The sequence below is a fragment of the Symphalangus syndactylus genome, chromosome X (assembly GCF_028878055.3).
Source record: "Symphalangus syndactylus isolate Jambi chromosome X, NHGRI_mSymSyn1-v2.1_pri, whole genome shotgun sequence".
NCBI lineage: Eukaryota > Metazoa > Chordata > Mammalia > Primates > Hylobatidae > Symphalangus > Symphalangus syndactylus.
In genome coordinates, this window is record NC_072447.2 from 33,751,328 (window position 1) to 33,767,844 (window position 16,517).

General features: G+C 42.3%; 1 protein-coding gene across 12 annotated transcripts in view; it reads right to left on the reverse strand.

The window, feature by feature from the left end:
• The window catches only part of SH3KBP1 (SH3 domain containing kinase binding protein 1), a 356,671-nt gene that overhangs the window by 113,079 nt on the left and 227,075 nt on the right, over positions 1-16,517 (reverse strand). For all 12 annotated transcript variants that reach the window (XM_055269199.2, XM_055269203.2, XM_055269200.2 and 9 more), the window contains one exon: positions 4-79. In XM_055269199.2, coding sequence (XP_055125174.1) covers positions 4-79 — 76 coding nt within the window. The remainder of the gene's footprint in view (positions 1-3; positions 80-16,517) is intronic.

A 16,517-nucleotide genomic window follows, 5' to 3' on the forward strand; every position in this document is an offset into this window, starting at 1 on the left:
CACTCTTTGTCCTGCTGTCCATTTCTGTTTTTGACGAGTCTGGAGTTGCTGTAGTTGCAGGTAACTTCTTCCCAATGGTCTGAGGGGAAAAACAGATGATTTTACTTATCAAGATGATTGTCTCCATTAAGCAAAGGAATAAGATCCAGATCATAATGACAAAATGCTCGAAATCGGTTTAAAAAGCCACATTCTTTGGTTTATGCCCTGCTCTGTATACTGGCTGCCACCCTTTAATAGGTTTCATCCTCAATGACAAACAAGGGAGAAAAATAGGTAAAAAGGGCTTTATCCTTGTAGGCACCTAGTAGCGTTTATTCTCTTTCTTCCTTTATATTCTTATAAAAGGTTGACTACTTTTAGCAAAGAAAACAGGCATAGTTCCCCTCATTTTATGAGAAGCTGACTCAGTCTATGGAGGTACAATAGCTGGCCCAACGGACATGCTCAAAAGTCACTGCAGGCTGGAAAAATAGGAGGGAAGAAATCAAAAGGAAGGGATACAGGAATGGAGGCCCAGGAGGGCAGGATGGGCAGGCAGGTGGATGGGCAGGCAGAAGTCAGGATGTCTGGGACAGTGTACCCTATTGCATCTCTGTCTAGCCATCTAGAATTCTACCTGCCTCCCAGAGAAAGGGGAGATACTCTCATGTCCTCTAGACAGATCTACCTGCCTGCCACAAAGGCAAAAACAAGTCCACCAAGCAGCTCTTTTCCCGATAGTCTTTTAAGCCTCCAAGGGCTTAGAAAAAATCCAGGGCCTCAGACCCTAAGCTTCCACTGACTAGTTCAAAAAAAGAAAGATTATGGGTTTGTTTTGAGTTCATTTCCTTTCCTTCATTTGCGGCTAATTCTATTAACATTATTTATGAGCTGTCCATAGAGAAGACTGGATCTTATCTCTGCCTAAAGATGTTCCTGAAAACACAGGCAACTCAGCAGCTCAAAGATAGAAAGAAATATACAGACCCAATGGTTCCCAAGGCGAGGTCTGTTCCCACTCTTACCCTTTGCTACCACACGTGTGTGATCATGATTAATGCCTGAGGGAAAATGTCTATTGATACTAGGGCAACAGCTGTCACAACCACGTAGCTGGGGAAATCAACCTCCCCCGCAACAATGAAGGGTTTTGCCACTGAGAATTCCAGCCACTGGGAAAATCAAACATCTCTGGCCCTTGAACACATGAAGAGGAATGAACTGCATAATTCAAAAACTGGCATGGTAGAATTTTTCTTCAAAAAAAAAACTGATTCACCACAGTTTTTAATTTGAAAAAGTTATTCGTGCTTCAAACGTTGAACCTAACATTAAATATGAATAAATCACAGAAAAGAGGATAAGATAAATCAAATCCTCAGCCCTTCATGAATTTTTAAAAACATTTGTGACAGAAAGCCTTTACATCTTACACGGTGACATTTTTATTTAGTGCCACAGGGCCTTCTGTATTGGATAAAAAATGGAAACCAAAATAATATGCCACCTCTAAACTGCCACTAAGTACTCAAACTAATAACATTTGATGATTCCAGGGGAACATCAGGGATGAAAAAAGCTTGATGTTATTCTGGCATCAGGTCAAATTTGATGAAAAACTGTTCTTAGAATTATTTTGAAAAATCAGGTACCGATAGTAAAAACAGCAGCTCTCAAAGCATTCATTTCATTCACATTCCTGTTCACACTTCTAGCAGCATCCCTGCCAATATATTTGTTTTTCCCTTTCTGGGGCTGGAATAAAGCATCACCATTGTTAACACATTAGGAAGAGGAAAACAAAAACAACCAGTGCTTCTGGTATCACTGAACAAAGAATGCAGGAAAGGCAATAGTAAACACTGTCCCTACTCCTGACTTTGCTTCCCTGAAAAAAAAAAAGGACACATGTAACGGTTTGGGCATTAAACCAGATGCCTTCCTTTAGAGAGACCTTCAACAGGTTGCACATTTTTACAACTTCCCCTTCTTTAGTGACAAAAGAACGTATTGCCCATTATCTTTGATATCCTGGCTTACCAAAACTTCCAAGCTACTGGACATCAAGCAAGGCCACCAGTTCAACGCACTTACTTTGCTACAGAAGGACACAAAAAAGTAAAGCTCACTGTGGTTTGTTTCCTTCCTATTTCAGAAAACACAGCACACTGGCCTCTGCATGGATCCCAGTGACAGGGGTGATGGTGAAGCTGGTATTATCCTCATCTTCTGGGAAGTGCTGGCCTTAAATCTTCCCTTCTCCTTCATGGGCCACAGTTAAAAGTCTAGAATATGGCAAAGTTTCTCCCCATCTCAGCCTGTTCCTGCCAGTGCTCTGGAGATGGGAATTGGCCTAGTGTTTCTCTTGTCTCTAGGACCCAGACCTAGAGAAGTGTGGTCCCTGCACCAGCAGCACCTGAGAACTTGTTAGTAAAGCAAATTCCCAGGCCCCACCCCAGGCTTTCTCAATCAGAAACTCTGGGGATGGTTCCCAGCAGTCTCTAGGAACACACCCTCCGTGGGATTCTGATGCATGCTCACATTTGAGAACCACTGACCTAGATGTGGGAGTCCATTAGTATTAATCAAATGCCTTTTCTTGGATTAAAAACTTAGGGGCCTATTCTCATACCTAGATAAATTATAAAACATCTTTTTAACTCTTCTCCCTCTCTTCTCTCTCCTTTCCCACCAAACGCATCTACCTTCTCTATTCTCACTGGCCTAAGAACTTGTCATTGCTACTAAATGACTCAGTTCAGAGAGGAACTTGAGTACAGTAGATCAGACAATGTGACAACATTGCTGAGGAAACATGGGGGAGGATAGTTGGCCACTGAAGGGGTGGGTAGGTGGAAGGAAGGAGGAGGACAGAAGGAAAGAGAAAGAGGGAAGGAAAGAAGGAAAAGGAGGGAAGGAAGGAGAAGGAGAGAAGGAAGGAAAAGGAAGGAAGGGGAGAAGAAAAGAAGGAGGGAAGGAAGGAAGGAAGGAAGGAAGGAAGGAGGGAAGGAAGGAAGGAGGGAAGGAGGGCAGGAGGGAGGAGGGAAGGAGGGAAGGAAGAAAGTTAGAAAGATGAAGGAAGGAGGGAAAGAAGGAGGGAAGGAGGGAGGGAAGGAGGGAGGGAAGGAGGGAGGGAAGGAGGGAGAGAAGGAGGGAGGGAAGGAAGGAAGAAAGGTGGCTTTGAACGAAAACTGGAAGGCTGTATCTAGCCTCTCTGGGCTCAGACTGCCCAGAAGGCTAAGCAGGCAGACTCTCATGACTGTATGAGCCTTCATAGAGGCCCAAACCCTGTTTCTCCTTCTCAGTGTTACCCTTTACTGGCATTTTAGGTGAGGTGTTTCTTCATTGTAGAAGACTGGCTCACACATTAAAGGACATTTAGCAACCCTTGCCACTACCCACTCAAAGTCTATAGTGCCCCCTAGTCATTGCATGTACCCTGAACACCACACACCTTTCCAAACATCCCTAGTTGAGAACCTCTAGCCCCTGCCCTTCCCTATACACAAAAGCAAAGAAAAAGGGTGGTGAATTATTGCTTTCCCATCAGCCTTCCAGCTCCCTCTACCTCTGAAAACATCTTTGGTCAATTGGGCTTAAAATGAATAGAATCCCAAATTTCAAAGGGCATGCCTCATGAATGCAATGTCTAGCTCCAGTACACAGATATCTCATGGATAACCGAAGGTCAGCTACACTGCAGGGCTAAGTGGACAGAACAATCAGGAATCACATCCATACATCTCTCCTCCACCTAGAAGGCAACAAAGAGGGATGTTAGGCTTGCAGTGGCTGGGGAAGAGGATACAGAATCTCCCCTTTGGCTTCCTCCACAGTGTTCTTGCTCCCTTGAGTGCCTTAAGGAAGGTGGCTTATCCACGACAAACACCAGCCATGCACTAAGGGGCTGTGTTGACATGCTCAGGACACAGCCCATTCACCTCCCAAGGGATCTGGAAACAGACTCATTTTGCCATATGACTTTAAAGAACAGACTCTCAGGTTCTTCTCCCTAACTTGGCCCATTATTTCCTCTTCCTTCTGTTAGGCAGCTGAAGACTTCCCAGTACATACACCCACATTAGTCAGATCTGCTTGGTCTGGGAAAGGATGTGCATATGGTTGGATGGATAGAGCTGTATCTGTATTGCTATGGATCTACTTCTACACATGGTAATTACCAGGCTGCTGTCAACTTTTGTCTTTCTTGCCACATACCTATCTCCATTTAAAACCTGACTTTTAAAAATCGATAATTCAGAAAGTTCATTCCTTTGAACATTTAATGACATAACTACCTCTCCCATTTGCTCTCTTGCCAAAAGCACTAAATAAACGTTTCAGGATTTTCGTGTACAGTGGGAGTATCACATGTACTCCTAGCGCTACAAGATCCAGTGGTACAGCATCAAGACAGATAACCACCATATGATTTCAGTTAGTGGAGCAACTAATTTTTTGTCTTTTCTCTGCCAAAATGAAGAAACTAATGCTTACAGGAAAGGCAATCGCTGGATTGGAGTCCAGGGGAATCTAGTTCCCAAATGACTAATGTATCTGTTTCTTTGTGACTGCAGAACGTGAGACCAAGATCCTGCTCAAATCAAGAGTATAAAATTCCTTCTCCTACTTTATTCCAATTCACATGCAAACTCCAAGCTTCCAATTATAGGACAATGCTAAGGAGAAGAAAATCTCTGAAAATCTCCTCTCCAAGAATACCACATACAACTCTCGTATCACAAAGGCAGCCAGGTTGAATGGGTAGTGGGAGGAGAGAGAGAGAGCTCCCTGCATTCTAGCAGCTGATGAAGCTCCCCTGTCCAGAGGCCTGGCTTTCTGGCAGCTATTATAAGAAGAAGATGGTGGTCTGAGAAGCTATCCATAGATAGTACTCAAATACTCACCTTATTAGTCCTTTCTCACGCTGCTAGTAAAGTTATACCTGAGACTGGGTAATTAATAAAGGATAGAGGTTTAATTGACTCACAGTTCAGCATGGCTGGGGAGGCCTCAGCAAACTTACAATCATGGCAGAAAGGGAAGCAAATATGTCCTTCTTCACATGACCGCAGGAAGGAGAAGAATGAGTGACGTGGGGAAAAGCCCCTAATAAAACCATCAGATCTCGTGAGAACTCACTCACTATCACGAGAACAGCACGGAGGGACCGCCCCCATAATCTAATCACCTCCCACAAGGTCCCTCTCCCAACACATGGGGATTATAATTCAGATTACAATTCAAGATGAGATTTGGGTGGGGACACAGAGCCAAACCATATCACTCACACAAAGTCAAACACACGAGATCACTTTTCAAACAGCTGGTAAGACACAAGATAAAGATGACTCTTTGATGGCATTCCTTTTACAACACTGGTATCTGACAGTATTCCTTCCCTTTCTGTTCAGTACAGATTTATTAAGTGCCCATTCGGTGTGAGGCAAGAAAGTGGGGAAAAAAGGCAGGGGGATGGTGAACATCAAAGCAAACACTGAAACTGCAGTTGTGGGGTTGGTTCTCCAGAATGGTGTGCTGAGGGGTGCCCAACCATTCCACACAGTTATCCTGAATCCTGCTCATATATGGGATACAGAGAGCTACAGGACACAGTGACAGGAGGAGGGTCAAAACAGTTATCTATATATGACCATATCTGTAACTTTTCAGTTTTTGTTTACCATAATTCAGAAAGATCCCTAAACTGCTATTAAAACTCACTGTAAACTTTTTATATTTATTTTTACATGTCCCCTTCATGAACACCTATGACAGATGGCATTATGAAAAGTCTTCTTGGCTCTCAGTGAGGAGTGGTAGGCGCAGAGCAGAAGCCCTGTGAGCCAGCTCAAGTCACAGCCAGAAAAGAACTAGCACAAAGGAGTGTCCTTACAATGGGGTGCCTTGTGTGCTTCCCTAGAAGCTTTTCTGCTCCCTAAGAAATTTACATTAGAAACTGTCATCTCATCTACATTTGGTGGACCCAGCTTAAACTATTTGATATCAATGGAAGATACACTAGAGTAAAATACAACTCAAAATTCTAAAAATAAAGTGTATGGTCCAGTAAAAGAAAAAAAACTACACTTGCAGTTCCATTCCAGGGCCAGGGTTTACCTTTGTAACACCTCACATACTGTTATGCCAATTCTAACTTCTCCAAAGGGGTGTGCTTCCCAGTCTATTTTTAAACTTGGTTATAAGGAAAAATAAAATTTAAAAAGTAATTTTCTGATTATGAAATTGGGCTTAAGACTTAGAGCTATTCATATGATATTTATTTCCTTGGTTGCCTCAAAAAGTTAGAGAATTCAAATATATTAAACCTCTTTGCCCACAGTTAAAGACCTTGTCAGATTCACAGCTGCTGTAGAAGCAGTTGTCAAGTATATCACACTTGCCGGGGGCATTGGCTCACACCTGTAATCCCAACACTTTGGGAAGCTGAGGTGAGAGGATCACTTGAGCCAGGAAGTTCGAGACCAGCATGGGCAACATGCAAGACCTCATCCTACAGTCAGTCAGTCAGTCAATCAATCAATCTATCAAGTATGTCACAGTTAGCAGTTTAACTACCTTTCCTGCCCTTTTCCTTCAGAAATAGTGCCCACCTCGAGAGTAAACCTAAATGCTCATTATTCTCTTATCCTTACAAAATGAGAGGTCCGTGAAGTATTTGTTGAGTGGAGCAGGGAGTAGTGGGATACCATTCACTCATCCTTTGCCCTAGCTAGCATTAGCACCTACCACAACAGGCAGAAAGAGAGGAGATGTCCTCCTTGACAAACCAGACAGCCTCTATGCCTCTTAGATTAGAGCCCTACTGTTTCAATCACTGCCATGTACCAGCTCTTTCCAAACTGGTTACTGGTGACAGCACATTTGTCTGGGATGTCTTCCTGGGCCTCGGTTGCCCTTGCCTTGCTTCCTCTTGTCCACCCCACCTCAACCCCCAACACACATCACCTGTCCTCCTATTAATTATTGGTTGCTACAGAGAAGAATCTAATCTCAGCTATGTTTCTGGTGAACATCTCTCTGCCTGACTTCCAAATACTCCTCATATTAGCCTGCTCTCTCACATTCTCTCAAGTTCCGTATCTATTATGATCAAAAGACTCCCACTTTGATGGGTGATTATCACCCAGGTATGCGTACACACACACACGCCCCATTCTCTTGTTCTGAAATCATTTTCCAAAGTGTACCCTCCCTCCCCAACACAATCTCCAAAACACTTAACCCCATAATCTGATAAATTTGGCAAAGACTTGGTCTAATCAATTCATCATAGCATATTAAAGGCTATGAAAAGTCCTTCAGTTACTGTTTAACTTTATCCTTAACTTTATCTCAGTATATTCTAAACTTATCTGACTACAGAATTCCTACTTCTTGTGACACCCATGAACACATCACAAGAATGAGTAGTCTATGGAATAGTTGAGTGAACATCATCACCTTCTCTTCCTAAATTCTCTTGCCTATCCTGTCTCCTAGGCTCATGACTTGAAATTCACCTCTTATCGCGCCTTCTCATATCCAACCCATCACCAAGGCTGTGCTTTCAGATTTATCTCCTTCCTCTTTGATGCCAGTCTAGAGCCTTGTTACCATCATGGGGACTATTTCAATAATTTTCTTTTTTGTTGTTGTTTTTATTTTTGAGACAGGGTCTTGATCTGATTCAGGCTGGAGTGCAGCGGCACAATCACTGCTCACTATAGTAGCCTTGGACTCTTGGACTCAAGCGATCCTCCCACCTCAGCCTCCCAAGTGGCTGGGACCACAGGTGTGTACCACCATGCCTGGCTAATTTTATTTTTCAGTAGAGACAAAGTCACTATGTTGCCCAGGCTGGTCTCAAATTCCTGGGCTCAAGCGATCCTCCTGCCTTGGCCTCCCAAAGTGCCGGGATTACAGGCATGAGCCACCGCACCAGCCTTTTCAATAATTTTATAGACAAAGATCCTATCCCCAGATTCCATCTTCTTCATTTGATCTCCCACAAGACTCAATTTTTAATCATTTTCTGCCATCATCTCTTACACACCCCTACACCAATGCACTCAGAATATATAATGCTTATTGGCCAGGCACGGTGGCTTACACCTGTAATCCCAGCACTTTGGGAGGCCGAGGCAGGCGGATCACGAGGTCAGGAGGTCGAGACTGGCCTGACCAACATGGTGAAACCCCGTCTCTACTAAAAATACAAAAATTAGCTGGGCGTGGTGGTGTGCACCTGTAATCCGAGCTACTCAGGAGGCTGAGGCAGGAGAATCACTTCAACCCGGAGGCGGAGGTTGCAGTGAGCCGAGATCACGCCACTGCACTCCAGCCTGGGTGACAGAGTAAGACTACGTCTGAATATATATATATATATATATATATACACACACACATATATATACACACATATATATACACACATATATATACATATATATGTCTATACACACACACACACACACACACACACACACACACACACTGCTTCTTAATAGCTGTTCACATAAATTCCCAAAGTTCAGAAGAAACTCCAGGGTTTACTTCTGATTGCTGCTGCAACCTGCCATGTCTCCTAACAGCTATCTTTCTCTTCAACTCTCAAGACTAATGGGAAACTTTCTCTGAATACAAAACACCTGGTCCCATCTTAGATTCTTCAATATTTGTTTGTCTTTTAGGGTTTACTCTTTCAATCTGTCCCATAAAAACTTTAGTATCTATCATTCTACTGAACATATACAGATGAAGTCTCTTTTATATTTGTATATTAGACATACACACACAGAGGGACATGTGTGTATGTGCGTATACCAGTAGAATTTGAGCCAAATTCTATCATTTATCATGTAGTTTAACTCCTGCCAAAATCTGATCATTTGCTTCATTTGCTTGCTTTTTGAACACCTCTAGAGACCATGTTCTAAAAAAACTGGAAAGAACCATACGACAGTAACAGGAGGGGTGAGACTGTCTCTTCGTTGAAGCAAAATGACTTTCTAAGACTTAGTAGGGCCTTCTCATGATGGGGAAATGCAGTGTCGAAGATGGGATCAAAACCTACTTATGTGCTAAATGAAGTGGAGAAGGCACAGTCAGACAATATTAAAATCATGGAAGGCAGCCCTCTAAATGTCTGACAGCATATGAAAATACTGTTTATATTTTACCCCCACTGTTCCCGAGAGAGGAGCCTGCATGCTATTTTGTTGTAGGATCATCTTACAGAGGATGAACGAGCCAGAGTAAATTTCCATTTCATCTACCACATTGGCAAAACATAATTCGCCATCATGCTTTAAAAAGTTTAAAATGCTATTTTCTGTTGTTATGACAGATAAAAGGAAATCATAAACATTCCTCCTACTAGAGGATTAGTTTTTTATCTTTTGATTAACAATGTCTTCCTTTTAGATATATTTTGAAAGTTTAAGATGGTGGGTAAGGGAGAGAGAAAGATGATATGGCTGGAATGAGTATCACGGGGCCAGTTGGGGTTTTATTTGTCCAGTGCTTTATCGCGAAACATGCTGTACACATGTGGACTAAATCTTAATTTTCCCATAAAATAGCTGTATGAATTCAACTAGCATACAAAGATCTTTTCAGATCCAAAATATTTTACGTATTCAATCATGACATAATCCAGGCCTTTACCTGGAGATGGCACCTCCTCCCCCAATATATTTGAATCCCATCTCACCTTTAAGAGTCAACTAAGGTCCAGTTGGCTAAAAGTGGCAGCTTTCAGGAATGTGTGGGACACACAGACTGACATGTATCCCATGCTTGCTCATGACATTTCTATGTGTAAGAGATACCTGAGGTCAAAGCCGTATTTTCTTCAGTTTTTCTTTATACCTCTAAAATGAAGGTTGGATTCAATCACCTTAATTCATTCATTCCTCATTCATTCATTCATTCATTCAGCATTCTTTTCTAGAACTACCATGAGCCTGAATCTAAGCCAGATGCTGTATCTACAAAGGTGAGATGGGTAGAGTTCTAGATCTTTAAAGGGTTCAAAATTTGGCAGCAGAAGCACTATTCACAATAGCAAAGTCATGGAATCAACCTAAGTGCTTATCAACAGTGGATTGGATAAAGAAAGGAGGTACATATAGATCATGAAATACTACACAGCTATAAAAAAGAATGAAATCATGTCCTCTGCAGCAACATGGATGCAGCTGGAGGCCATGATCCTAAGCAAATTAACACGGAAACAGAAAACCAAATACTACATGTTCTTATTTATTAGAGGGAGCTAAATAGTGGGTGCAGATGGACATAAAAATGGAAACAACAGACACTTGGGACTCCAAAAGTGGGGAGGAAGGGAGGGGGCAAGGATTGAAAAACTATCTATTGGGTACTATGTTCACTATTTGGGCGATGGGTTCGATAGAAGCCCAAACTCCAGCATTATGCAATATACACATGTAACAAACCTGCACATGTATCCCCTGACCCTAAAATTAAAAAGAGAATATAGCAGCGGAGACAGAATCATTAACAGAGCATCACAATACAAAGGCATAAGCACTACGATAAAGGCACCTACAAAACAAGAAAACAAAGAGCTATTAACAAACGTTCATGGGAAAATATGCCTCACAGCAATGATGCAGCTTGCATTAAACTATAAAGGATGGGTAAAATTTTGCCAAGTGGAGATTGGTGGAAAGGGTATTCTAGCTGAAGAAAAGCAAGAGGCAAGGCAGGTATGTGTGCAGGGAATGGGGACTTCCCAGCACAGGATCGAGGGTGGCAGGGATTCGCAGTGGGAGTTGAAGAGAGGTGACTGGAGATCTGCTTGGGCTCAAAAGGCCAGCAAGGTAAGTTAGGGCCAATGTTACAGTTTTTGCTTTGTCTTAAAGGCAACCAGTAGTGACGAAAAATAAGTAGAGGCATGGCCCAATCAAATTTGTGAATTTAAGACAGATGATCTGGTGGTATTGGGAGGAATGAAGAAGAAAAGGAAGGACATGCAAAAGCCAAGAAGGCAATGGGGAGGTTGACACAATAATCCACCTAAGGCAGTAAAATTAAAGATGAAATTAAGGTTTGAGAGATACTTAGACTGCCTATCTAAAGGCAGTTCATAGCTTACAGTCACTACAGGGATAAATCAGTGATTGTGAATTGGTTTGACAATGATGGAAAAATTTCCAATTCTGTTATGCCCTTAAGTCAACATATATGCATGCTACATAGTTACTGGGTGTCAATCAACTGCAAACAACAATAATAAGTTCAGACTCCGATTTAGAGAGTCAGAGAGACAGATATAGTGGCTCAGGGACGCATCGTGGAGAATATACCCTAATGGGAAGCATCATAGTGCAGGTGTCTCTCAGTGCTCTGATGCTAGTGTCGAAACGTTTAGCGGAAAAATAATGAGCCTGTAATCATTTTGAACAGTTAGCTTCCTGTTAAAACACCAATCAATCTACCATTTGAAAACTAAAACATTTTAAAAAACATAGACATGTGAGAAACTCCTGACACATATGAAAAAGCATCTTTCTAATCTGACAAATTTAAAGTAAACAGTTTAGTCAAATGTCTCCAAAAATGTCTTGAGCTGAAGACAAAAATGGGAAATTTCTTTCTCCAGCAGAAATTTCCAGAGCTTTTCTGTCTTTCAGAGTAGAGAAGGGAAACAAAATAGTTTCAATCAGAAAAGAGGCAAATGCTTGCAACAGTGTTTTGTTGTTTTGTTTTCAACCAAAAAACTGCTACTTAAAAGGCTTATTATGCCTGTAATCCCAGCACTTTGGGAGGCCGAGGCAGGAGGATTGCTTAAGCTCAGGAGTTGGAGGCCAGCCTGGGCAACACAGTAAGACCTTGTCTCTACTAAAAAATTCCAAAAAATTTAGCTGGATGTGGTGGTGCACACCTGTAGTCTCAGCTACTTGGAGGGCTGAGGCGGGAAGATCGCTTGAGCCAGGAAGTTGAGGTTGCAGTGAGCCCCGGTCGTGCCACTGCACTCCAGCCTGGGCGACAGAGCAAGATCTTGCCTCGAGAAAAAAAAAAAAAAAGACTTAGGGCATACAATCGAATATTATTCAGCCTTAAAAAGGAAGGAAATTGGCAGGGCATGGTGGCTCACGCCTGTAATCCCAGCACTTTGGGAGGCCGAGGTGGGTGGATCATGAGGTCAAGAGATCGAGACCATCCTGGCCAACATGGTGAAACCCCATCTCTACTAAAAATACAAAACTTAGCTGGGCATGGTGGCATGCACCTGTAATCCCATCTACACGGGAGGCTGAGGCAGGAGAATCGCTTGAACCCGGGAGGCGGAGGTTGCAGTGAGTCGAGATCACACCACTGCACTCCAGCCTGGCAACAGAGTGAGACTCCATCTATAATAATAATAATAAAGGAAATTCTGACACTTGCTGCAACATGGATGAACCCAGAAGACATTAAAGTAAAAATAAGCCACTTACAAAAAAGACAAATATTGTATGATTTCACTTATATAAGGCACCTAGAGTAGTCAAAATTAGAGGCAGAAAGTAGACTGGTGGTTGCCAGGGGCTGGGGGTGGGGGCGGGTAGCTCAATGGGTATAGAGTTTCAATTTTGCAAGATAAAAAAAGTTCTGGAGATGGATGGTGGTGATGGGTGCATAGCAGTGTGAATGTCCTTAATGCCACTGAACTACACACTTAAAAACGGCTAAGCTGCTTATGTTATGTATATTTTACCACATATTCTTTTCCTGTAAGCCTCTCTCTGGCTAGGAATGTCGATTAGAATGGAGGAAAAAAAAAGTTGCTCATGAGGCTGTGATATCCTGATACTTAATATTCAACCACAAAATAATCAGGGGTGTAGTCAGTATCTAATGAGGTGAGTCAGAGAACAAACCCATCTTTTTCCAGAAGGTTTCCATCTCAGGGATGCCTGCTGTGTTCATTCACCTCGGTCTTATCTGAAACACTCCTTCTACGGCTCTGAAAGATAACCTACTGCTTCCATAAAGACTACCTCTAAATCTCGCTAACACTAAATAGCTCTGACTTTAATATCTTAGGACTCATTCTTTACTTTCATCATCTGCCCCACAGATTCCCAAAGAATAACATTTATTCCTTTTTTTCCCCCCATTTTCTGGACTCCTCTATTTTACAGAAAAAAGGCAGAGAATATTACATCAAGTTACTTAAGAAGGCTCAATGATATCTTTTTTTTTTTTTTTTTTTTGAGATGGAGTCTTGCATTGTCACCCGGTCTGGAGTGCAGTGGCGCAATCTCAGCTCACTGCAACCTCTGCCTCCTGGGTTCAAGTGATTCCCCTACCTCAGCCTCCCGAGTAGCTGGAATTACAGGCATCCATCACCACGCCCGGCTAATTTTTGTATTTTTAGTAGAGATGGGGTTTCACCATATTGGTCAGGCTGCTCTCGAACTCCCGACCTTGTGATCCACCCGCCTCGGCCTCCTAAAGTGCTGGGATTACAGGCGTGAGCCACCACGCCTGGCCAATGATATCATTTTTACATTTTGTTTTTATTAGAAATAATGAGTTCAAGCCACATACTTATTCAAAACAGGAGCTTCCTAAATACAGCTAGAGGTAAGGTACACTTTTTTTTTTTTTTTTTAAGAGACAGGGTCTTGCTCTGTCACCCAGGCTGGAGTGCAGTGGTGCCATCATAGCTCACCGCAGCCTCGACCTCCTGGGCTCAAGCGAGCCTCTCAAGTAGCTGAGACTACAGATACACACCATCATGACCAGCTAATTTTTTTTTTTTTTTTTTGAGACGGAGTTTCATTCTCATCGCCCAGGTTGGAGTACAATGGCACAATCTCAGCTCACTGCAACCTCTGCCTCCCGGGTTCAGGTGATTCTCCTGTCACAGCCTCCTGAGTAGCTGGGAATACAGATGCCTGCCACCACACCTGGCTAATTTCTGTATTTTTAGTAGAGACAGGGTTTCACCATGTTGGTCAGGCTGGTCTCGAACTCCTGACCTCAGGTGATCCGCCCGCCTCGGTCTCCCAAAGTGCTAGGATTACAGGCATGAGCCACCATGCCCGGCCACATGCCCAGCTAATTTTTAATTTTTTTTCTAGAGACAGGGTCTCACTATGTTGCCCACGCTGGTCTCCAACTCCCAGGCTTTAAACAAGAGACCTTCCCACCTCAGCCTCCCAAAGTGCTGAGATTACAGGCATGAGCCGCTGCACCCAGCCAAGGTCCACATTTGATATGTCTTCTAGATGTATATCAAAACATTTAGAAAGATGATTCGAAGGTGCTTCAAGAATGGAGATCCCAAGAGATTAAATTAAGCTCAGGACACTCCAGTTACCACTTAGTAAGACATATTCAACAATGAGGGGTAAACCCATATTGTATGCCTTTCGTGAAAATATCCTAGATGTCAACTGTTGGAATTCTCTCTCACCTCCCCCATGTTCCTACTGAACTCACTTTGAATCTCTACAACAGCATTCACTGTCCTCTGTCTTATATTTATGGCTGCTTCTCTATGTGTCTGTTGAATCAACTGGACTATAAACGCTGGAGGAGGAGGACTGGGTTCTGGTAATCTTTGTATCTGCCCATGTGCCTTGCATAGGAGATGCTAAATATTTTTAATTTACTTCAGTCAACAGGAAACTCAACATCTATCACAAAATATTTAGATTTATGGAGAAAGGCCTGAGTGCAATGAATTATCTAGGCACTAGGGATCTAACAATGGAATGAATAAACCCGTGCCACTTTCAGCACCTAGTGGTAAGACTGAATTAGTATTAAGAAGACTTACAGTTATGCAACCTTGTGGAAGCTACTTAACCTCTCTGTGCCTCAGTTTTCACTTCTGAAATAGACATAACAATATACATCTCACAGGTTTTCTAGGTAGGTAAAGTGCTTAGCTATTATTACCGTTATTGAATTTTACCGAATTAAAAACTCAATCTTCATAATGCTTCTTTATGAATTCTAGTTACAGAGAACGATGGTTTCAATTACAACTTTTTGAAACAGCAGGTTAACTGCTCCATTCCTCCGCTTGGGGACTTATGAGCAAGAAGCAACTTTTACAAGAGAATTACATAGCACAGACATGCTGGGAGGAAAGCGATAACTGAAAAATGGAAAGAGAAGGAAAGCAACAGCCATCACCATAGAAGTCATTGCCGAGGAGGAAAAAGCTAATGGAACAAAGAGCTTTCAGGTCAAGGAGGCATCAGTTAAGGTGATGCCTACAGCGAGTGGCTGGAAGACCATCCCAGGAGCCCCTCAAGTGCAGGTCCATGCCAACCGCTTCTGGCTGCATCCAAACTTATCTACTGTCAATGATGGAAAAACAACAAGGCATGTGTCTGGGAAAAATGGGCTGTTGTCAGCGAACAGAAAGCCTTTTATTGAAACTTTTGATACTCAGGAGCAAACACACGACCATAGAAAATTACCCCAAGCCATCTTTTACAAAGCTTGGCATCCATTCAATAAGGGATGAAGAAATCCTAAATTGCCAGGCCAGATACTCCTCCCAATGCAGTTAAGCCAGATGGGACCATCGACTCATGTAGTACAGATTTCTAAAGCCACTAGTGGAAATAGCTGCCAGAATCTTAGACATGAAAAGCTGAATTCATAGTCCTTTACCTGGAATTGACCAGGCCTCCTGCCAAAGTCTTCTCTTAAAGGCTTCTTTCAAGATTAGTAAGGAAGGGAGAACTGGAATCCTGTGCAGATCCTATAGGGAGGACATTAATTCAACAAGCCTTTGCAGAATGCAGCCCACAAGCCCAAACTGCTTTCCCACGGTATTTTTATGTTTATGTTGTAAAGAAAATGTTGCGTTCTCAGCTATAACATGGTAGATTTAAACATAATATTGATGGGAATCCACACAACCACCAAATTCCAGTTCTCCCAGATCTGGTCCTCTATGTATCTAGAGCCTTAAAACCGAGCATCACACACAGCCTTTCAAAGAGATGTTTACAAAAAGTTTGTAATGACATGGGAAATTTCATATAATGTTAAGTGGAAAAGATACAAAGTTATGTGTGTGGAAAAAATTATGTGTGTGGTATGATCTCAACCAGTTAAAAATGTATGGCAAAAGGACTGAAAGTAAATATTTTAAAAAGTTAACAGTGATTGCCCCAGGGTGATTAAATTATCGGTTCTTTTTAGCTTTTTACTTTTTTTTTTTTTTTCTGCTTTAAATGTTTCTACAAACTAGTTATTACTTTTAAAATCAGAAAAAATAAAGTTTTTTTTGTTTGTTTGTTTTGTTTTTTTTTTTTTTTTTTTTTTTGAGATGGAGTTTCTTTCACTCTGTTGCCCAGGCTGGAGTGCAGTGGCGCGATCTCGGCTCACTGCAACCTCCGCCTCCCGGGTTCAAACAATTAGCGCCTGCCTCAGCCTCCTGAGTAGCTGGGATTACAGGCGCGTGCCACCACGCCCAGCTAATTTTTGTATTTTCAGTAGAGACAGGGTTTCACCATGTTGGCCAGGCTGATCTTGAACTCCTGATCTCA